This window comes from Microcebus murinus, chromosome 9 (assembly GCF_040939455.1).
Source record: "Microcebus murinus isolate Inina chromosome 9, M.murinus_Inina_mat1.0, whole genome shotgun sequence".
In the NCBI taxonomy this organism is placed as follows: domain Eukaryota; kingdom Metazoa; phylum Chordata; class Mammalia; order Primates; family Cheirogaleidae; genus Microcebus; species Microcebus murinus.
The window spans coordinates 18,623,341-18,647,265 of record NC_134112.1 but is presented as its reverse complement, the minus strand read 5'-3'; the positions used below and the strand labels follow the sequence as shown (position 1 = coordinate 18,647,265).

Sequence of the window (23,925 nt, the reverse complement as noted above, 5' to 3'; positions counted from 1 at the left end):
TACAGAGCTATACACTTAAAAATGATTAATATGGCAAATTTCATGTATATTTCACCACAACTAAAGGAGTCATCAAACTGAAAAAAGAAAGATTGCAAGGGTCTGAACTCATGCTGAAGAGCCTTGGATGGAGAAGAAGTTACAGATTATGGAATCATTTTGAAGGGACAACCCACAGAACTTGCTGATTAATTAGATGAAGGAAAGAAGAAAGGAGGAGACAAATCGTAATGCTGGAGTCTCTCTGGTGCATGACTGCTACACTCTAAGAAGTAGCCTGGGTTGGGCAATAAACACTAGGGGCACCCGGATTATTAGGTGTTTGGCAAGCTAACAGAAGACCTGGGACTGGATTTTCACTCATCTGAAAGTGAAGAAAAAAAAGAGGGTGTGACTTGGGCCCAAATCTCTAAAACAAAAGACCTTTCTTAACTTTTCAATTGTGTATGTGGTGGATGGTCAATAAATATTTCAATTATTGATCAATCAAATACTGAGGTTGCAATTGTCATCATACACTGTTAACATTTCCTGGTGGATACAACCTTACCTTGTATAGTATTTCATTTATCTGGGAAAGAATTTTCCATGTTCTAGAAAATATTCAACTTAGGGTTGAACTCACCAATAACTTTTTTCTCATTTTTTCTTTACTGCAGGCATACACATTTCAAAAAAGTCCCTGGGTAGTTATATGAGAAAGAATGGAAATGCTCCAAAAAGGCCCCGAGCTTTCCTGGAGCGCTCAGAGGGGTTCGCTGAGCAAGAATGGGAAAAAACAGTGAGAAGCAGAGCCTTAACACTGTCATTAATTAAGTTATATTCTAAAGATCATTAAAAGCAGTTAGTGCTTTGTCAGCTACTACAAACTGGAGCTCTGATTTTTTTTTTTTAACTAATGATTCTCAAGAGGGAAAGTTGTGCAGTTTTAAAATAAAGCACTGATTTGTCCCAAAAGCTTTTATTCAAGGTGCTTATATTCAAAATGTCAAGTGATGTTAAAGAAGAGTATAAATTTTTACATTTATCAAAGAGGACATAGGGTACAAAATTTGCTGATGCTTTTGGGTCATTAACACTTTGTTAGGCACAGATTATATCATGCAAGAATTGATGTGATATACTGTGGAAAATGAGCAAAAAAGAGGGGAAAGGATATAACATTTTTTTAAGTCTCCACTAATTTTTCAAGCACTGAACTTAGCACTTTAACTATTGTCACATCTGATACTCAAAAACTTTGAGAGGTTTTGTATTGTTAACTCCATTGGACAGAATTTCAGCTAAAGCTCAGTGTATTAGTTACCTATTGCTACATAACAAATTATCATGAACCTAGTGACTTAAAACAATACGCACTTATTATCTCACAGATTCTGTAGGTCGAGGGTCCACACATGGCTTCACTGGGTCCTCTGCTTGGGCAAGGCAGCCTTGAGGTGTTACCCAGGGCTAAGGTGTCATCAGAGGCTGGACTGGGAAAGAATCCTTTCCAGTCTCCCTCTGATTCTTGGCAGAATTAATTTCCTTGTGGCTGTAGGATTTGGATTGGTGGCAGCTTGCTTCTTCAAAGCCAGCAATGAAGAGCGACTCTAGCAAGACAGGCTGTACATTCTACGTAATCACACATGTCCCATTGTTATATTCAAGATTTGCAAGGCTGCAGGACAGAGAGACAGAGTCACCAAGGCTATAATTATCAAAAGGAGTTTTATTGTCTAGCTCGAGCTAGGGTCCGAGTCCCCAGAGTGCCAGCACAGTGGCCTCTTCTCCAGGCAGGGACCCTCCTTTGTGTGTTAGTCCCCTTTTTATAACTCGGTTGTTTACACACTGGTCGTGCATCCGCCCCCACAGTGATTCTTACTTCATCCTGCCCCTGATAGGCTCTAACCTGTTCCGGGTCCTAGCTGAGAGACTCCGGTTTCTGCATTCTTTGTCTTTTTCCTCTGCATCCCATAATGTACTCATAATGCCGTGCGGTTAGCAAACAAGCAGTAAACAGAAGCTGGAAGGCATCCATTGTCCTTATAGCCCAGTATCTTACACCATCACCTTTGCCATATTGCATTGATTAGAAGCAAGTTACCGGCTCTGCCCACAGTCAAGGGGAGAGAATCACACACAGGCTCGAAAACCAGAGGCAGGGATCAGCAGATGCCACCTTAGAAACTGTCCAAAGTCAAGGTCACACAGCAGGCCAAGTGGTAGAGCAGATCTAGGTCTTTCTGACCACAAAGACTGTGTTTGGATTCTAATCGTGGCTCTACCGCCAACCATCTGGGTTACATTGAGGAAGTTGCTTAACATCACCAGGTTCTAACCTTTTCGCTTAAGACAGGACTTGCTCCATCCAGCTAATTTTTAGGGTGCTTTTCAGTTTTTATTGGCTATAATTCTACAGTCCACAAGTATGGGGCAGGTGTGGTTAAGGGATCCCTCTCTCCACCCCTCACACTCAGGCAAGTGGGAATGGTTCTCTCTATCCTCACAGTAGGGATCCACCGGCTATTTTAATATTCCCTTTGGTCTTTTCCGCAGCGTCATCTATGGTATTGTGATCCGAACTATTTGGATTAAGAGCAAAGCCCATGAGACAGTGATTTCCAACTGCTCAGGTAAGTCTCTGATGTGCATTGCAAACTTGCGGCGAATTTTGCTCCAGCAGGGATTTTCCTCTAGCAAATGTGAGCTGGGCTTCCTGCATGTATGAGCCCAGGATTCTATCAAGACCCAGTCTGCAGACCAGACCCACTAACATCTATCCCAGGCAGGCTCTCTCTTCCCTACATGACCTCCCTAAGAAGGAAGGGGGGACTTTGGGAGAGTCAGCAGAGAGTGTCTTGAAGCAGACTTTGAGCTGGGATCTGAGCAGGGAGACTGTTTGAGGAGGATATCACACATACAGCAAACACGAGGATAGACTTTCCTATCTGGCTTGAACTTACAGATGGGTCAATCTGCCATCTGTCCATAGAATGATCCTGGACTCTAAGCCAGGCAAGGCACAGTCCCTACTTTCCCTGCTGCCCCAACACACCAGCTCAAACCAGACTGAGCCTGCAACTGCCTACAGATTCCTTCCAGTAAACCTATAGAACAGGCTCTGAGACCTGTAGTGCCGCCCTACTACCCAGGCAAACACTACTGGAGATGAAAGTAGTGAAAATAGAGTGGGGTCAACCTGGAGAAAATACAGAAAACCAAAGTGTGGGAAAGGAGAGGAAAGGGCACCTAACTTTCTGTTTATTATAACATGATAGCTCTGCAGGAGACTGGCTCTGCTCAAAGTCCATGCCCTCCCATTCCCCTTGCATATGAACACACACACACACACACACACACACACACGCAACAAATGTTCACATACACCAAAATATACACAAATACACACACCTCCAAACACCCATTCTCTTTCTTTTTTTGACCTAGAAATTGCTCTTTTGCTTCCACTTCCCTGAGCATTCCAAACAAACAGCAAATACACACACATACTTGGGTGCACAAACATGTACATACGCCCACCCACTTGCACTCACATGAGGACAACAAGCTATAACACACGTGTCTGGAATAAGAAGAGCTGCTTTCTGTTCCAGATGTACCACTACAAGCTGTGCTGCCTTGCATAGCCATGTAACCTCTCTGGGCTCCAGAAGATTAAAATAAGAGGATAGACAGGATCCTCTCTAAGTCCTCATCTTTTCACACTTTGAGCTAATACCTTTATTGGACCAAAACTGAGCTTGTTTTCTGCCTCTCGAAGCCAAAAGGATTCTCAAGTATTATTGGCCACTGATGGTCTGTGTCTAATTCCCCAGGAGAATGAGTAGAGATGTGTATGTCTTGGTGTCTCCAACTGAATTCAGTTCAATTCTGTGTTCTCCTGTATGTCAGGAGTAAGAGAGGGGGAGAGAAAGAGAAAGGAAAGAAAATATAAGTCATTGTTTATAATGAGGAAAAATTGAAAAAGATCTGAATGCCCTACAATGAGGGACTGAGTATAATTATATAGCCATGCAATTAAATATGACAGCTGCTGTAAAAATTGTTGAGTATATTTATACTTATAGAACAATGTCTACACTGTATTAGGTTAAGAAAAAGAAAATATGGTATCACTTTTCTAAATATGTGCATATACAACATATAGTAGAATATATGTGCATGTGTAGGTAGATGATAGCTAGCTAGACAGAGAGATGGAAAATATCAGGAAGGTCAAATACTAAATGTTATAGTGATTATCTCTGAGTGATAAAATTTTACTTCGTTTTTATTTTTTTCCCCCATTTAACCATATATTAACATTTTCTGTAATTACATAAATTGTATAACATGAAACAATAGCCCAGTGGCCCCTTAGCCTGATAAACAGCCAATATTATTCTAGCTGTATATATATGAGATATTACTTTTTTAAATCGTCAACTCAACCCCTACAAAGAAGTACATTTTTGATGCACGTCTCTGTGTAAACTTCATGCTTAGACCCTATAAGGCCCCATGCTGGGACTGATAATATATGTATTTATTGACACTATGAATCCTAAACTTCTACAAGTTTAAAACTAGCATGCTCAGTGAATGGGTAATCGCCAAGATGAGATATATTCTGATACACAGGTATGAGACTAGGTGCCACAGGCAATGGAAGCACCAGAGGCTGATACAAGAGTTGTCACAGATGCTCTGCCTGCCTTCAGTTCTCTCCTTGCTGGGCTGCCCATGACACCTGAAAGTCACATCAATGAGCCAGTCCTTTTTCATGTAGATATTATCCCTAGGAGAGCCCAGGAGGAGTACATTTGTTGCCCGGAGTGAGTAATGTACCTTATATACTAGTATAAACTGATTATGTGGGAAGTCACTTAACAGAGGGCATGAGCTGAGTTTGATGGTGGACAGGCCAAGTGTGGTGGGACCAGAGGGTTTAGGAAGGTCCAGAGCTTTGGTTGGAGGGGAGCAGAGGGGATAGGCAGTGTCCTAGTCTGCTTGGGCTACCATAACAAACTACTATAGACTGGGTGGCTTAAAAAACAGAAACAGTTCTGAAGGCCGAGAAGTCCAAAACCAAGGTGGCAGCCAGTCCATTTCCTGGTGAGGCTTTCTTCCTGGCTTGCAGACAGATGGCGTCTCTCTGTGTTCTCACATGGCAGGAAGGGACAGCCCAAGCTCTCTGATGTTTCTTTTTATAAGGCCACTAGTCACATCATGAAGACTCCACCCTATGACCTCATCTAACCCTAATTACACCCCGAAGGTCTCAACTCCAAATATCATCACATTAGGGCCTTGGGCTTCAAAAAATGAATGCTGGGGAGACACAAACATTTGGTTCATAACAGGTGGAAAGGCGGGAGAGAAAGACTGCAGAAAGAAAAGACCAACAGAGCAAGAACAGACGAAGGCTGCTTATTCAGAGCTTGTTACTCTCTGTCACAAGAGAGTCAGCTACATCACTTGCCTTTTGACAGAGGAGTGGGAAGGCTTTATAGTGGACAAAAATGCAAGGCTCCAGGTGGACCCTGGTTGGGGGCTTTGGCTTGGGGAAGCTGTTGGTGGACTAACCAGGTGCAGGGCACTTCCTATCAGAAGGAAGAACATTTAGAAAAAGAGGTGGTAAATAACTGAAAGAAGAGCTCAAAATTTAAAAAAAAATTATTAAAAACTCAAACACAGGGTCTTTAGTGTGACTTTCCCTCCATGGCACTCCCTCCAGTGTCCTTCTGTCTTCAGAGAGCTATTCCAGTCTCATCTCCTGAAGTTTTTGTTTTGATATATTTAATACCTAAAAGCTGAGTCATGACTGGTAGTCAGGGCCCAATGTTTTCTTTTCTTTTTTTTTTTTTTTTTTTGAGACAGAGGCTCACTCTGTTGCCCGGGCTAGAGTGCCATGGCATCAGCCTAGCTCACAGCAGCCTCAAACTCCTGGGCTCCAGCAATCCTTCTGTCTCAGCCTCCTGAGTAGCTGGGACTCCAAGCATGTACCACCATGCCCGGCTAATTTTGTCTATATATTTTTAGTTGTCCAGCTAATTTCTTTCTATTTTTAGTAGAGACAGGGGTCTCACTCTTGCTCAGGCTGGTCTAGAGCTCCTGGCCTCAAGCATCCTCCAGCCTCAGCCTCCCAGAGTGCTAGGATTACAGGCGTGAGCCACTGCGTCTGAGGGCCCAATTTTGTTGAGGCAGGTGAGATCATCCTATACATTCAGACTCAAATCAGATTGGTTTAAACTCCTGTCCTGTGAATTCTACCAGTTCCAGGAGGCTGGCATGCTCCTCTCTGCCCCTCTGAGCTCTCGCCCTTCCTAGCTCGCTTCCTACAGCTCTCTATTCCTTCCACTCCCAGCCCAGTGAGCCCCCAAGCCCACCCCATTTTCCTTGAGTTCACCACTCCTGCGAGCGCATAAGAGCAGATGCCACTGGAGGTTTGGTGACAGGTTTCCACACTTGCCAGCTACCCACCACCGTTTCCCAGCAGGCTTCTCCTCACTGTTACTGAGCTCCTGTCTCTCTCCGGAGTCCCCCATGTCCCTGCACTCTTGGGCTGCCCCAACCGCCAGTCTCTGAAATGGCACAAAGCCACTTAGAGATTTGTTTCCCACTGATAGACAGAATGTCATTACGCCTCCCCAAAGGTGGGAATGGCTACAGTCTGTGTTTATTGTTTAATACAGTTTTATATCCCCATTACACTTATTTTGTAGTTGTCTGTATCTTTTATTACCCTCAGTGACCTTCTGGAATGAGGGCAGCTGGTATTCTCAAAAGTTCATATACTCTTTATTTCTTATTCATGAATGGAGCTCCCTTGATTTCCCATCTGTCACTACAGCCAAGCCGCGCTGGAGTTGGCAGGTAAGTAGGATCTCCAGCTGTGTCGGCAGGCCAGGGTTATTGCTCGTCAACAAGGGGACATTAGCCGTGATTAGTGTGCACAGAAGCTCACTTTGTAAACACTGGCTGAAAAATTCAAGCCATTCTTGGTGTAAGAACCACTCTTCTTGCTGACAAATCTGTCTGTTTTCTCCCACTCAAAGGCTGACAGAAAGACAAAGGACCGTTTCAAAAATGATTTAAAGACTTCCCCACAAACAAGCGTGCAGGGCGAGAGGTAGAGGAAATGAGGTTTCCAATCTCATATGTTATCTTTCATAAATGGGCATGTTGTTCATGCCCAAGGGGACGGGAGATTGGGGAGCGTATCCATGGAATATGCAAAGCGCAACATATCTAGATATAACTGTGTCCAGCCATTATGCTTGGCAGATGTGATCCATGATATGTCCAAATCGCATGGTTCAAATTAAATGAGGCAGAATGGGACGGAGAAAGATGCTGTGGATTAGGAACTTGGTTGGGTCCTATTCACTTTCTAGCTTAATGAATGTAAGAGAAGCACATTAATTGCTCTCAGTACCAACTTCATTATCAGTAACAGTGGACAGAATGGTTTCTCTACCAATAACTACATTTTTAAAAAGACGTGCAAGAAAGACATAAAGATACAAATATAAAAGATTATAGCATGTTCGTGAACAAGAAGATTCAATGTCATAACGACAGGGTTGACCCTTCCCCAGCTGATCTTCAAGTTAATAAAGTTCCAGCCAAAATTGAATTGAAACATTTTATTGACTTTGACCAGCTGATTTAAAAATATACATGGAAAATTCAAGAGCCAAGAATAACAAAGACATTCCTGATGAAGAAGAAAAGGTAGAGGAATTTGCTGCACCAAATATGAGCTTTATTATTATAAAGCCATTGTGATTAAGAGAGTGTGGTATTGGCACAATACAATAGACAAATAGAAAAGAAAACAGGTCCCAAACTGACCTACAGTTACGTGAGAACTTGATAGATATCAGAAGACAGGGGAAGAAATAAAACTGGATCTTTACCTCAATCCATAGGCAAAAGCCATTTCCAGGGGATTTAGAGACTTAAATGTGGAAAATAAGACTTTGTCAATTCATTTAAAAAATATAGGATGATATTTTTATGATATTGGGGTAAAGAAGGATTATTTCTTTTGGGATTTTTCCCCAACATATTAAGGGGGGTACGAATGTTTCTGTTACATGGATATACTGTATAATGCTGAAGTCAGGGTTTTCAGTGTGTCCATCACCAGGAAACTGTTCATTGTACCTGATAGGTAAGTTTTTATCCCACACCTCCATTTCCATCCTCTCCCCTTCCTGGTTTCCTGTGTCTTTTGTGGCTGTGAGTGCACCCATCTGTTATCTCCCACTTATTAGTGAGAACATGTGGTGTTTGTTTTTCCATTTCTGCAATACTTCATGTAGGATAATGGTCTCCAATTCCATCCAAGTTGCTACAAAAGACATTATTTCATTCCTTTTTATGGCTGAGTAGTATGGTATGTAGATACCATATTTTCTTTATTCATTCATGAATTGATGGGCATTTAGGTTGATTCCATATCTTTGCAATGTTGAATTGTGCTGTGATAACCATTTGAGTGCAGGTGTCTTTTTGATAAAAATGATTTCTTTTCCTTTGGGTAGATACCCAGTAATGGGATTGCTAGATCTAATGATAGATCTACTTTTAACTCTCTGAGGATCTCCACACTGTTTTCTGTAGGGGTTGCAGTCCCACCAAGAGTGTATAAGCATTCCTTTTTCTCTGCATCCATGCCAACATCTGTCATTTTTAATAATGGTCATTGTGACAGGGGTAAGGTTATATCTCATTGTGGTTTTAATTTGCATTTCCCTGATGATTCATGATGTTGATCATTTTTAAATATGTTTTCTGGCCATTTGTCTATCTTGTTTTGAAGAATTTCTGCCCACTTTTTGACGGGGTTTTTTTGTTTCTCTTTTGCTGATTTGTTTGAGTTCTTCATAGATTCTGAAAGGAAGGATTATTTCTTAAACAAAATATAAGAGATATTAAGTTGAATATAGATATATTTGAGTCTTGTCAAAGGAAAAGCACCCAAAGTCTGTAAAAATAATCTAAAGAGGTTTATTCTGAGCCAAATATTTATGACCAGCCCGGAGCACACGGCCTCCAGAAGTCCTGAGGATTTGTGCCTGCAGGAGCTGGGTTACAGTTTGGTTTTATACATTCACAGAGGCAGGAATTACATGCAAGACCCTAAGTCAATACATGGAGGGCATACAGTGGTTTGGCCTGAAAAAACGGTACATCTCAAAGTGGCTTCTAGGTTATAGGTGGGTTTAAAGATTCTTTGATTTGCAATTAGTTAAAGAAATGAAGCTTTGTCTAAAGGCTTGAAATATTTTAACTTAAGATAAGGATATCTATTAATCACAGACAAGCCACCAGACATTTACCAAAATTCAAGTGATCTGTTGAGTAAATTGATGGCCTGCAGGTATGGTTTAAGCTTTGTCATTTTTTTTTTTGATAAAGAGTCTTGCTCTTTTGCCCTGGCTAGAGTGCTGTGGCGTCAGCCTTGCTCACAGCAACCTCAAACTCCTGGGCTCAAGCAATCCCTCTGCCTCAGCCTGCCAAGTAGCTGGGACTACAGGCATGCGCCACCATGCCTGGTTAATTTTTTCTGTATATATTTTTTTAGTTGTCCAGCTAATTTCTTTGTATTTTTTTGGTAGAGATAGGGTCTTGCTCTTGCTCAGGCTGGTCTGGAACTCCTGAGCTCAAGCAATCCTCCCACCTCTACCTCTCAAAGTGCTAGGATTACAGGCGTGAGCCACCATGCTGGGCCTAAGCTTTGTCTTGTACAACTTTATGTCTGTTAATGAGTTACAAAGGATATCTCTGAGAAGGGAAAGGGGCATGACAAGGCATGTCTGACCTCCCTTTTCATGGCCAGCAACTCAGCTTTAGGGTATTTCTGGAGTCCCCTTGACCAGGAGGGGGTCCATTCAGTCAGCTGGGGGCATAAGATTTTATTGTAGTTCCCATTCTGTTGACATTTAAAAAGTCAATCCACTAAGTGGGAGTGTAACTGAGTCTAAGCTGGTACCAATCGCTGCAGGACAATCAATAAGTTGAGAAGCAAGGCATTGGGGAAAGGAAAGTGATTTTTTATTTGAAGAGTCAGCAAACCAAGAATATGGCGAATTAGTGTCCTAAAGAGCTATCTTAAGTTGGTATGAACTTTAGGCTCTTATCTTAAGGGAAGGGGGATGGGGAGCTGTAAGGGGTAGTTGAGGACTGTGTATTAGCAAGGGTCTGAGGAAGTTGTAAGACATCTTTGCTCTTGGTCAGTTAACTTTGGAGGATGAAGGTCAGGTCAGGATGTTCCTACAAATCTTTAACATAGCATTGGTACTGGAACGTGTGCTTTCCTTATCTCCCTTGGGGGTTAGTTTCTGGGAAACGAATGATTGTCATCTTTTTTCTAGCCTATGGTGCAGAGCTGAGCAAAAGCTTTTAACCTAACGGATGTTACTGCAGGGGGTCAGAAGCAAAATGGAACTAGTTAAGACTGCTTTCCACTGTCATAGGAGAAGCTGTTTGAAGCACATATATCTGGAAAATGATTAGTGTCCACGACATATGAAAAACTCCTAAAAAGCAATTAAAAATATTTTTTAAAAAGACAAATCGGTTTGAAAAATCAGCAAAGCCCAAACAGGCATTTCACAGAATTGGAAACAGAAATGGCCCAAAATAAGATTTTCAACCTCATTAATAATCAGAAAAGTGAATGTTTAAACCTCAATTAGATATAATTTTCCGCCCACAGGATAAGGGAAATTTTAAAAGTCTGATAGATCTATATATTGACAAAGACATAAATTTCATGGTTTATTCTGGCAGTGTAATTCCTCAAAAACTTAGTAGGTTCTGGTCTATTTGCTTCCAATTAGTTTCACGTACCAGCAACCATATCCAAAAAGAGTTTCTTAATATAATTCTCAGGTCTGATTTGTTTCTTTACTTTCTTGCCCAGTCTCTGTCTCTGAATTTATTGGAAGCTAGTTTGAGGCCGTCTAAAACAATAGGCAAGAGGCCACATCCACACCCTGTGCTCTGCACCTCACGGATGAATCTTAATGGGTCTCTGCTGGTTAAAACCTCTCAAAGTTATAGCTTAATTTGGGGACCAGAGCCATCTTTATTGGCTGGGACCTGCACACTTGGAAGGAGCCCACGTTTGGTTTAATGCTCTGCCTGCGTTTTCATTTTGTACTGGACCACACGCAAAGTATGCAGCAGCACTGTTGGGAAATGGAAGTATCTGGCATTTGCAACTCTGCAAGATGCCAAATTTGGGGACTTTCTATAACTCCCTTTCACTTTTGTTTGTAAGCCAACCGACTCTTGTCTAGGTTCATTTCTTTTTCCCAATATCTTACTTAACACAAGTGGCAATGATCAGTACATGCTGTTAACAGGCAGTTTACCAACCTCATCCCCTGGGCTCGAGGCTCAGTAGGCACAGTCCGCCTCCCCAGGCATCACGTGGGACACTTTTGTGTGTCGGATCTCCAGTGCGTCCCAGCTTCCAACCTCAGTTCCCTTGCCACACGCTCGCTGCCTGCTCACTGAGCCAGTGCCACATGTTTTAGTTTTTTAGTAAGACAGTACTACATATGAGGGACCAATGTCTGCTTTAGTTAGGGAAACACTAGCAGCTGTGTAAACTGCAAAATCAGTAGCCTTAACAAAATAGAAGTTTATTTCTTGCTCAATTAAAGTCCGATTGGCAGCAAATGCCCAAGGGAAGGGCATTGTTCCACATGGTTATTCAGAAATTCAGGCAAGTGGAGATTCCGCCACCTCTAACAGAGGACTGCTAAGGTATTCCTCAGCATCTACTTTCAGCAGGTAGGGGTAGGGAAAGAGAGGGAGTGGAGGATTACCCACGTGGTTTACCTGGGCCAGGTTTGGGGACACTAGACATCAATTCTTCCCAAGTTCCTTTAGGCAGAACTTAGCTGCATGACTACACCCTGCTGAAAGGAAGGCTAGGAACTGTAGTCTAGCTGTTGTTACCACCCAGGTTCATTGCCTGCTGCTCAAAGGGAAGCCAATACACTGAGACAGCAGACATTGCAGTAGAGAAGGAATTTAATATTGCAGGGTGCCAAACAAGGAGATGGGAGAAATTTCTCAACTCCATCTCCCTGAGAATTTGGAGGCTAATGTTTTTAAAGGTAGTTTAGTGGGCAAATGGCTAGGGAATTTGGTCTATGGTTTAGCTGGGTATGAATTCATAGGGTTGGGAAGCAGAAATTGTCTTCTTGCCCTGAGACAGTTCCTGATTAGGACGATCACAGGACCCATTGAGTCAGTTTCCACATATGGCCACTGGTTGTTCCTCCTGAATGCAGAGTCTGTAATTTATCTCAAAGACTAGTCTTAGGTTTTATAACAGCAATGTTATCTGTGGAAGTGATTGGGGGAATCACAAATCTTATGCCTGTCAAGGATACATGACTCCTGAGCAGTAAGCAATTACAGAAAAATAAGCTAGGAGACAATGGCTGGTTTTGTTTGTTGTTTGTGTGTTTTTTTAACTATGCCTACACATTTGCAGAGTTCAGGCCCTACCACAATTCGGCCTTTTATTAATCTTATAAAGGGCAGTCTCACTGTGTGCCCAGGCAGCAGGGCAAGGAACAGGTTTGGCGAATAGCTCACCTCCCTCTGCATAATTATTTTAGGCCTTTCAGAATTTCTGGCTCTGCCTGATCTGAGGAACTGAGGTACAGGAAAAACTAGCTGGTGAGTTAGGTGATACCTCCTCATAACTGGCTGTGACTTCTGGCTTGCACTGGGCTAAAACCCTCCTGAGGAAAGAACCATAAATGCTTTCATGCTTGCATAGGTCCAGGTCTATGCAGATATGTCCAGCTAGTGGGGAGAGAGTGAGTACCTCAAATGACAAGAAGGGGACAATAAGATCCACGAAAGCAAAAACATGCTGGAGAAGATGGGCTCGGCCAAAGTGAATGCAGACCGGGAAGAGGGCCTTAGAGTCAAAGGGAACTGTGAGCTCTGAGTCACTGTAGGGCATTCCTACCTAACCACTCCAGCCATCTGTCAGCATCAAGGGGGGGAAATGCTGTGTGTGAAGCTAACGGAGCTGAACTCCTGGGAGCATAAGCAACCATGCTGCAGGCCCCTGGACCAGCAGAGCACAAAAGAACAAGGTTATTTTCTTGCTTCTTAGTGGAAGAGCTTTGAGAGCAGATATCGCAGGGGAGGGTAGTGGTGCTGAATAATCCCCAGCCCAGAGATGGAACTGAGACCCTGAGAGGCAGAGCAGAAATGCAAAGCAACCACGCAAGGGCACAAACAATAATGACCCTTCTAAGTGAGCTTAGAAGTGACCGTGGCTGCCAAGTAGCTGGCACCCAGCCAGAGCTCCTCCGGAGGAGATGGCTGACAAAGAGAGGTCTGCGTGGAGTGGCCTGGGGCTGCCCAGGGCAGCTGCAGTGACCGTGGGAAGCAGGATCCAGACAGAGTCACTGCAGAGGCTCAGGAGGTGGCCCAGGCTGAGACACTCCCCTGGTTCTATCAGAAAACTAGAGATTCAGAAATATCCTGGGAAGGAAATGATTGATGTCCCACAGCTAGGTGTACAAGGCCTAATGTACAAGGCCTTGTTTAACTGATAAGCTCCAGAGGCATTTTCTATATTTGTATTTATAGATGCCATTACTGTTTAAAATGAATTTCAAGTTTTAAAAATTTTAGAAATCAAAAAAAAAACTGCTAAAAAGAGTTTAATTTTTTAAATCAACCTAAAGTACATAAAGTTTCCAACATATGAAACATATTTATTTATTTTTTATTTTCTTTTTTTTTTCTTTATTTTTTCTTTATTTTTCTTTTTATTGCCTTTCCTCCACCCAAGTCAGAGCTCAAAAGTAATAAGATTTTCAACCTCATTGGGTGGGTGCACCACACCCATTAGGTGTGAATATACCCATCCCCTCCTCCCCGTTCCCACCAGCCCGACACCCGATGATGAATATTACTACTATATGAAACATATTTACTTTTAAAAATTGCCAGTTAGACTTCCTTGTTTCCAAACAAATCACCTGTACTCATTATAGGACCACAGGTGAATCCCCAAACTCCCAGGAATAAATTCTGCCTTCATTTAGCATCCCAAGGTATCCTCCCAACTTCAGGCACTCAGCCCACATAAAGATGGGTCCCCAGTGGTTCTGTACGAGGGAGGCCTGCAACCAGGGAAAGTGAGGAACCAGAAGTGGCCATTTGGTGACCAAATTTCCAGCGTGGGTCCCATTAGGGATGTACCTTGGAACTAAAACAGTCAGTGAGCTTCTTCCAGTCCCAAATCGAATGAACCCGCCACCTCCAGGCTACCCAAGCTGTTAATGCACAGTGACAGCTGAATTTAACTGCTTTTTACTCCAGCTCAGCGCCAAGGCCTGAGTAGAAATAATCCTTTTATCTCCCAATAAAGGAGAATTACTGGCATTCTGCAGCTCAGCTCTCTTTGAAGAGCCATCTTTAGAAGCCGGAGGCTTTGCATTTCCTACAGTGGTCAGATTAAAGACACTTTTCACTGATCTCAGGGCAGGTAGTTGATTATATTGTCACCCAGTTGCCCTGTGGAAAGGTACTGCGAGTTACTGTTTTAAACAGATTTCAAAGCACAAATGTCATTCTCAAAATCTTTCTGAAAGACCAACTGAGTGTTTAGAGCCATACTGTTTAGAGGCCAGCTGTTACCTAGGGCCAGCCTGCAGGGTTGCTTGGAAACAATGTAATTTAGTCAGCTGTCTTCTTTCCTTGCCCCCCACAGGTAGAATCCCACCCTCATCATTCTCTGCTGTATGTAATTCTCATACAGGTAACATCTTTGTGTAATACATGATCTAATTTAGTCAGACCTTCTATTCGCTTTTATAAAGACAGTTCATCTTCCACCTGAAATACCATTAAAACTTCATTCACCCCAACTGATAAAGCAACCAACACCCCCAGCATGTGACGTGGTACTTTGAATACTTTGTTATTCCTCATAGTAACTTCATGAGTGTGGTTTTCTACACCTCATTTTTTAAATGGGAAAACTGAAGCTAGGAAGTTTGGTTAATTTGCCTAGCTGGAGGATGGATTCCAGCATGACCCCAAAGCCTGTGTCCTTCCCAAGATACCATCCTGAAAATCAGGGTTTCGCCCCCTTGGCATGATTGGCATTTTGGACTGGAATATTTGTTGTCATAGGGGGCTGTCCTATTCATTGAAGGATGTTTGGCAGCATTCCTGGCCTCTGTCCACTAAATGCCAGTAGGGCGTATGCACGTGTGCGCACACACACACACACACATACATGCACACACACAATTGTGACAACCAAAATTGTGTCCAAGCCAGGTGTGATGGCTCACACCCATAATCCCAGAGCCTTGGGAGGCTGAGGCAGGAGGATGGCTTGAGTCCAGTTCAAGGCTCCAGTGAGTTATGATCACACCACTGCACTCTAGCCTGGATGGCACCCTACTTCTAAAAAACACAAAATAAAAAATGTGTCCAGACATTGCCAAAAGTCCCCTGGAAAGCAGTTACCCCCAGCTGAGAACCACTGCTGCAAATACTTCTGAAGCATTGTCTTCCTTACAGTGCTAGGTTTTGTGGACCTATGAAATGCACAGAATAATTTGAAGACCATGAGAGTACTCAAGAGTGGACTTATGGGTACACATTAAGAAATATGAGTTAATTATAATTAGTATTTTAGTTATTTGTGCCCAAAGAGCCCCTATTCTTGTTATACCTGATAATAGCTTGTAAATATTCACACTACAAAAACACTCCAAAGCTCCCATGGCCTCCTGCTGCTTCAAAAATTTGGTCCAAACACCTCCCAAAGACAGTCAAGCTCTCTGCAGTCTGCCCTCAGTTCTCCTGTCCACCCTCAAATCCCACGCGCTTGCAGGCTACAGCCAAGCAAGATGACTCACTGTAGTTCAAACGCATCCTACATTTTCTTTTTCCATGTCTGGCTGAGGAGACTCCCTCTGCTTCCCACGTCTCCCAGTCCCACGCCTGCACCCTGCCTTCGCCTTGGGCCCCTTCCCATGCCATTCCAACTTTCCCGATGCTCTCTGTGCCTCCCACACCGCCTCCCTGCACAGCGATGGAAAAATGGGTCTCTCCTCTGCCTACAGTCAGTTTGCATTTGTCTTAGACCATTTTCTGTCATTATAACAGAATAGCACAGACTGGGTAATTTATTTAAAAAAAAAAAAGGGATTTATTTGACTCATGGTTCTGGAGGTTGGGAAATCTAAGAGCATGGCCCACCTCGGCGGGGGAGGGTCATCCCAGGCAGAAGGTCAAAGGCAAAAGTGGACATATGAGACAGAGAGACAGTCAGACCAAACTCATCCTTTGTACCAGAATCCCACTCCCGCAATAGCATCATTAATCCACTCATGAAGGCAGAGCCCTCATGGCCTGGTCACCTCTTAAAGGCCCCACCTCCCAAGACTGTTGCAATGACAATTAAATTGCAACACAAGTTTTGGCAGGGATATTCAGACCATGACAGCATCTCTCTCGTCTCCCCCAGCCTTCAAAGAGTGTGCAATGGATTAACAGTTCTTGGAGAACAAGAACTCTATTCCAGCCCTTCTATTCAGTCCTTATCTTTAGCAGGTGTGCTTTGCTTGTTGGATTGGGCGGATTGGATTGGGGATGGGATTGAAAGAACATGGCAAAGGTAAACTTGTGACCCAGTTTCTGTGGGGATCAAAATAAATTTCATATATGAGAGCTGAACGGTGTCATGAGGACAATTGAGCACAGCACTCCCTAGTGTGCAACCTCCCTGCCCTGTGTGATTTAGACGCACCGGGTGGCCACCGGCCTTGGCCATCACTAGGGCTGTGCCCACAGAGCCCCACACAACAGCTCCCAGCTGAGGGGCACTTGGGGCTGGCATCCTTCCCTGCCTTCCTCACTGAGTATGCTGTGGGCAGGTCTGCGTTCATCTAGAGGAAAGGCCCCTTTTCCTCATTTTCACAAAGGTGCCATGTGGGCTGGCAGAAGCCCTGACAATAAAACTCTCCCACAGAGGTAAGGGATACTGCATCCAATATTTTCGTCCCCAAATTTGCCATTTATCCATTCCTTCTACTAAGATCTATTCCACTGGGTTCTGCCCATCCTAACCAACCTTTGTTTTACCACTACTTCTTGACTAGTCAGAGGTTGGTATTGATCGATTCATTCAACAAATATGCATTAATCACTCAATACGTTTATAGACTACGGAAGTAGAGAAAACAGAGCCCTTGTCCTCATCGAGCTTATATTCTAGGGGATTCTTACATTAACTTCTCAAGTGTTTTACAATCAGAAAACAACCAACATATGATTCAACTTAAACTTCCAGGCTCCTATTTGATAGCTCTGGCTTGAGCTTTTCTTAAGAGTGAACTTCTTGAGCTAGGTGAATGAGTTGGTCTGGGGCAACAATTCTAGGAAAATGACATAGCCCAGGTTACTACCGTGACCACATAGTATCTCAGTATAGCAGGGGTTCAGGAAATAGCCCTTCACAGGGAAGGCCTCACCCCCTTGTAGTCTCGTGATCTAATTCCAGCTGCAGCTGGTTCAGGCCATCCAACCAAGCCTCTGGAGAGGGTCTGGGTGTTCCACAGCATTTGCATATGATATTAAGCTGCAAACTGAGCATTTTTCAGCAACCAACCCAGGGCAGTCTTTACTCTGACAATTTCTGAAGAAGGCCTTCTAGGCTTAGGTGAATAGGATATAAGCAGTCCTATCTGTATGCAAATTGTGCGCCTAACCTTTGATGTTTCTATTGGCAGAAACAAAATGTTACATCTTGAGCACTTCATTTTACCATTTCCCCTGTTGTGTTGACAGGTGGGAAACTGTGCACCAGCTACAACCGAGGGCTCATCTCGAAGGCAAAAATCAAGGCCATCAAGTATAGCATCGTCATCATTCTTGGTAAGCAGCATCCCTCCTTGTGTCGTGGAACTGTTTGACCATTCCAAAAGCAAACTTGCACCTGGGACTTGGTGGCAGAAAGCCCACGCAAGAAAGGACTTTTTCTATGGGCACTTCTGCTTTTGTCTGACTGTCAAAGAATGTGTGGAACCCGTCAGTCCCTCTCTGGCTCCTTCAAGAGTTAATAATTGGTTCCTAATGCCTCTCTTTATGAATACAGTCGTCACCAAGGCCATCTATAGGTTGGATAATTTGGAGAAAATCTGATTAGGACCTAACTGTCCGAGGCAGATGGTCACATCACCTGCTCTGTCACTTCCTTTAAGACACACTCTCCTCAGGGCCAAAGTTCATGAGTAAAGGGAAGATAAACGTGGCTTTCCATTTCTTCTGGATATTTAATTTCAAGGTCACTACAGATCCCTCCCTTATGGCCACCTTATCTGCCCTTCCACCCTCCTGTCTTCAGCCCTTTCCACTTCCTTTCTTTCTACTCTTAAAACCATAAAGTCACCTTGCAGTGTTTCCCATCTGAAATGCTCCTCTCACAGGTGCGTGTCTGGCTTACTTCCTAGCCTCATTTGTTCACCAACAATGCCACCTCCCTGAGGCCTCCTTGACAAGTCTTTTAAAAATAGCCCTTCTCTAGTTTCCACTTGGACTTATTTTTCTTCATGGGTCCTACTTCTACCTGACACTACAGGATATATATTGATTTTCTTATTGTCTGTCTTCCCTGCTGGAGTAATAAATCCACAAGGGCAATGACTTTGGCTTTTGTGTTACTTACGTTATTATCACCAACTCCTAAAATTGGGTCCCACACATCCTGTTCAATTAATATTTATTGAATGAATGAGTGCGGATATACAAGTAGGAAAGGGGTTGGTGCTGTTTTCTTCTGATTTAGCTCAAATGCCCCCCCGCCTTGCCCCTCTGGCAGGTTTTGAAGCTCCGAGAAAGCATAGCTCTTCCATTAGCTGCATGTCAAACCACCAGAACGGTCCTTCTCACCTTTCTAAAACACAACTGCAAAATGCCAAACAGACCGCACACAGCGTGACTCAGCCAACAGAACACACACACACAAAACAACGCTGCAGGCAGAACTAGGATAAAGAACATACAACCCACCAAGGCTCAGAAACCTTTCTTAGAGGCTTCTGAAGCAGATCAAAGACTCCCTCGCTTCCCCACACGATCAGAATCGCCGGTGCACCTTCCCTGGAGGTTGAGTTGGGAAATGTGTGCTTACACGTGCGTCCCAGAGCCAGCCCTTTTCAATCAGAAACCATTTTCCCAGACCCTGTGGGGTCCTTTCCGTCTGTAAGCAGGGGTGTCCACTGGACAGTCAGCAGGCGCTGACACCCCCATCAGACCAGAATGGCACTTCCTACAAAAATATGTTATAGTGCCCCTTTACCACCCTGAAACAAAAGATATACATAATATACTACTACCTACCCACCATAATTCTTAAAAAAATGAATATATTGTCCCAAAAATAATATAAAGGAGGGATAGAAAAAAATCTATAATAAAGCACCACCAATTTTAATATGCAAATTCTTCAGCACAACTACACCAGAAGAATAATGAAGTAGTGAGAAGCTTACACCTAGACCTAGTATCAGCTACAAATGAAAAGCAATACAGGTGTGTTTCATGGAGACATAAAAAATGTAAGCAGTATTGCTGTCAGTGCCTTGATTTTCTGAGCAAGTGGAAAAAAGTAAAGTTTCAAATTGGAGAAAGAAATCTTTTCTCTACTTATCAGGAAATTGCATTTCTGGGAAGTTCAGTATTTTTAAAAACATATGTGTTCATTTATAAAACAGAATTAGGTTTCAATGGGGTAATTATAAACAGCATTCTCCCCTACGTGAATGTCCAGTTGGGCATTCAAAGGCTGTACAGGGCATGAGACACGTCATGGCTGGCTGGGCTGCCCATACCATGCAGGAGGTTGGGAGGGCATCCCCCTGACAACCAGGATCACCCCACACACACTCACAAGCACACAGGGCCATTTGCTCCTTCTGACCCAAACCACTCTTCTGGGCCAATGTTGGACTTAACCCCCCAGAGTCCAGCTTGCTCAGTTGTCTCTGTGTTTGACTTGCTCCCCTTTAATACATTGCCAAGGTCTGGGGTGGGATGGGGGACCATAAGTCAGACAGTTTCTCCTTCTAAAGCTCCCCAACAAGTCACAGAATCCCCACTGAACAGTGACAGAGGGAAGTTTGCCCCTGCATGCAGATGGCCAAGGAACCAGACTTCTGCTCTAAGAAAAAATCCCATGGCTGTGAAAGGGGGAGCCAGGGGGTGCAGAGATTACGGCAAGAAAGTAGGAGACACATGTGTGTCCAGTCAATCCTAGAGTGTGTATTAGTCTGGTATTTCCAGAGAAATCAGGAGGTGGGATGGGGAGGAGGGGAAAGAGAAATACTAAAAAAAAATTGGCTCATATGATTATGGAGGGAGGAGTCCCAAGATCTGCAGTTGGCAAGCTGTAAACCCCGGAGAACCAATGGTATAAGTTTTAGTCCAAGTCCAGAGGCCTAACAACCAGGAGAGGTGGTAGTGTAAATTCCAGTTTGACCCCAAGTGTAAAGACAGGAGAAGACCAATGTCCCAGCTCTGAGACAGGCAAGCAGGGAGAGTGAATCTCCTCTCACTTAGCTTTTTTGTTCTGTTCTATTCTTTAACAGATTGGATGAGCCACACACACACACACACTGGGAGGGAAATCTGCTTTTCTTGGTCTACTGATTCAAATGTTAATCTTATTCAGAAGCACCCTCATACACATCCAGAATAATGTTTGACCAAAATCTGGGCAACCCATGACCCAGTCAAGTTGACACAAAAAATTAACCATCACACTCTGTATCCCCGCTTTCTACCCACTTCCCCCATTTCCTTGAGGATTGGGAGCCAAGTAGAATTGGGGTCTCACACACATCAGTGGATTTGGAGAGGAGCATTGGGTGGGTGTTACATGGAGAGACTAACTTAGAAATGGGACAGAAATTGAGAACATCGTGATGGAGCTGGGCTGTGCTGTGAAAACATGGGGATCGCCCTTTCTCCTGCCATACCCCCAGAGAAAGAGTCACCATCTGGCCAAAATGCTTCTTGTTCTTTTTCCAGAGAGTCTCCCAAGGATTTGTCCTGTTTTTCTTTAGCCCTGTGTTGCATGAGAGGGTACAGCCATGTACAGCCATTCTCAGGCGCTCAATACGGAGTCCACAACAGTAGAAATTGGACCTCCCCTTGACAGATGGAGAAGCTGCAGAGTATTTACTCAGTTTGGGGAATATGTCTAAAGCTGTACGTGTGACTGTGTTGAAGTGGACAAGACATCAGTGCCAACACAGACCACTGTTCTAAGCGGCGTACCCAACCCCAGTATTTCTGAGAGATCCCAGGTGCCAAAGCACTTCTTAGCTGAAAGTCCAACCAGGGCTAACCAAGAGAGACTGTGGCCTCGGCTGCAGCCTGCGACGGTGCTAACGCGCTCTTCTCCCCCAGCCTTCATCTGCTGCTGGAGTCCGTACTTCCTCTTTGACATTTTGGACAATTTCAACCTCCTCCCAGACACCAAGGAGCGTTTCTATGCCTCTGTGATCATTCAGAACCTGCCAGCCTTGAATAGTGCCATCAACCCTCTCATCTACTGTGCCTTCAGCAGCTCCATCTGCTTCCCCTGGGGGTAAGGGAAGCTCTTGCATGGGTCAGACACGCTGATGGGGCAGTTGACTGCGCTGGGATTCCACCGTATGTGTTGCTCATGCCAAAACTCCCTGGCAGGTTATGGAATCCCTTTTTAGTATATGAGACGCTTGAGAGTCAGGACATTTCCACTAGTGTGACAAATTCAAACCCTGGCCCAGTCCACAGCTGATGCTATTTCTCCTACATCATTTCATGACATATTTAGAAGACCTTTCTTTTCTTCAAAGCTCACCCACATGAATTGCTTCAATATAATCCTATGGTGACAACAGGACATGGAGCATTATTAACATTTTACAGGTAAACAAAGTAAGGCTTATGAGGTTAAGTGACATTATTGAGGTTATATGAATAATTAGTGGCAGAGATGAAATTAAATCCCTCTCACAACTACTCTAATTCTGTTGTCTTTTGGCTGTTTTTTTTGCATGAGCTACAGAGCATAGGTAGAGAAATCCACAGGAAATAAAATAGTAGAATGATTTAAGGCTTGAGCTTAATGCTATTGGCTGAGGTTCAAATCCTGCAATTGCTTATTCCTAACTTGGAATAAGCAATTGACCTTGGACAAGTTATTTAACTTCTATAAACCTCAGTTTCCCTATCTGTAAAATGGGACTCGTAACAGTGTCTACCTCTTGGCCTGTGATGCCTCCTCTGTCCACTGGGCTCGGTGCTGACCAGTGGGAAGGAGGGCTGTGAGTAGTGGAGGAAGAAGATTGGGGATGTCACATGTCAAATGCCTAACACAGTTGTCTGACCTTTAAGACATTCTCCATAACTATTATCTCCCAACACCTCTACCTCCTCTTCATCAGGTTTAATTATTTTCCCTCCCTGCTTTATTCCTACTTTCTCCAGGGAGCAAAGATCACAGGATTCCAGAGTGACATTCCGGGAGAGGATGGAGCGGCATGAGATGCAGATTCTGCCGAAACCAGAGTTCATCTAGACTTGGGGGCAGTGGCAGGGCTACGCTGAGCCCCATCAGCTCTCCTGGGTCCCCGTCACCAGCTTGGGCATGTGCATGAAACCTGAGCCAGCTCTCCACCCTGCTTTTCATCTCTTGGGGGATGTACCAGACAAACGTTCTAATGCATGTGCGTCACCTACATTGGCAAGTATTGACCAACAGGAGCTCACCAATTATTCACGCCAACCAGCAAGGACACACCTTCCGTCTTAACCATTCCCATCCCTCCTTCCTGCTGGTCAGCACCTGAACCCGATGGACAGAGACATCACTGGTCCAGGGTCCTGGGCGGGGTGTACTGAGGAGACAGGCAAGCAGAGGGCACAATATTACAACTGAAGACGCAAATAAAGGACTTAACAAAACCTAGACATTTTCCCACAGTTTTGGATTGGAGGTGTGGTGGTTGTAGCCAAGAAGATGTTTGTCCCTGGAATGCCAACAAATTCGTTTCTAGGCATTGGCGCTCTGCACCTCCGCTGCGGATAGCCTTGGTTCGCAGATGGATGTGTCGGCAGCAGCCAAGCTCACACTCGCATTATATCCACAAATGATTTGTGGAAAGATCACAACTGCTGGCCCTTCAGGACGAGGTCAGGATGGAGGGACATTTTCTCGGATGAGAAAAAGATTGTGCTAAAAAGCCACAAGTTCCTGACCTGTCTCAGACAGTTACGACCCAGAACTCGTGTGTCTTTGACGCTCTCTGAAGGCTCCTCCCTCTGCGTTCAGCACTTGGGCCACTCTGGGCTCCAGTCCTCACACCTCAGAGACAATTCTTCCCCTCTTTTAATTCTCTGAACCATCTCCCTTTAGTCGAGAGCTGAATTCCTGTGGCTTTTCCAGGCTTGATGTTTCTGTAAGCTCTTTATCGTTTTTGAACGTCGCCTTTGTCTAACACCTCGACCGGGAAGCGCTGGTGGGGCTTATTTTGACAGGTCTGGAGTTTGGTATTTATAAGCATAATCCAAGTGAAATATGACTAAATGTTTTGTAGTCAATTTCTCCCATCAGATTTTTCCAGAAGTGGAAGCGGAATAATTTAATTTGATTATATATACATCCCCACCCACGGCTCTGGGACGAGTGTGAGCACCTTATTTTTAGCTTCACATACATTCTTGACATTAAAATCTCCTTGGCAAAATCCTCCTTCCCAGAATTATTCAGAGCTTAAATCTCTCTCATTTTTTTTTTTTTTAGCCTATTGCTAGTGGAGTCATTAAAATGTTCAGTGTATTTTAATAGCATCCCATTCCTCATTATGGTGCCAACTC

The 23,925-nt window shown here is 43.8% G+C and overlaps 1 protein-coding gene across 3 annotated transcripts in view; it reads left to right on the top strand.

The window, feature by feature from the left end:
* Window positions 1–22,627, top strand: part of NPSR1 (neuropeptide S receptor 1) — a 159,854-nt gene extending 137,227 nt beyond the window's left edge. For 2 of the 3 annotated variants that reach the window (XM_076006170.1, XM_076006167.1), the window contains 4 exons: window positions 2,539–2,615; window positions 17,851–17,937; window positions 21,472–21,652; window positions 22,537–22,627. In XM_076006170.1, the coding sequence (XP_075862285.1) occupies window positions 2,539–2,615; window positions 17,851–17,937; window positions 21,472–21,652; window positions 22,537–22,627 (436 nt within the window). Of the gene's footprint in view, window positions 1–2,538; window positions 2,616–17,850; window positions 17,938–21,471; window positions 21,653–22,288; window positions 22,356–22,536 lie in introns of those variants that run through there. The other variant, XM_076006169.1, reaches the window with a different exon arrangement.
* Window positions 22,628–23,925: the final 1,298 nt, after the last annotated feature.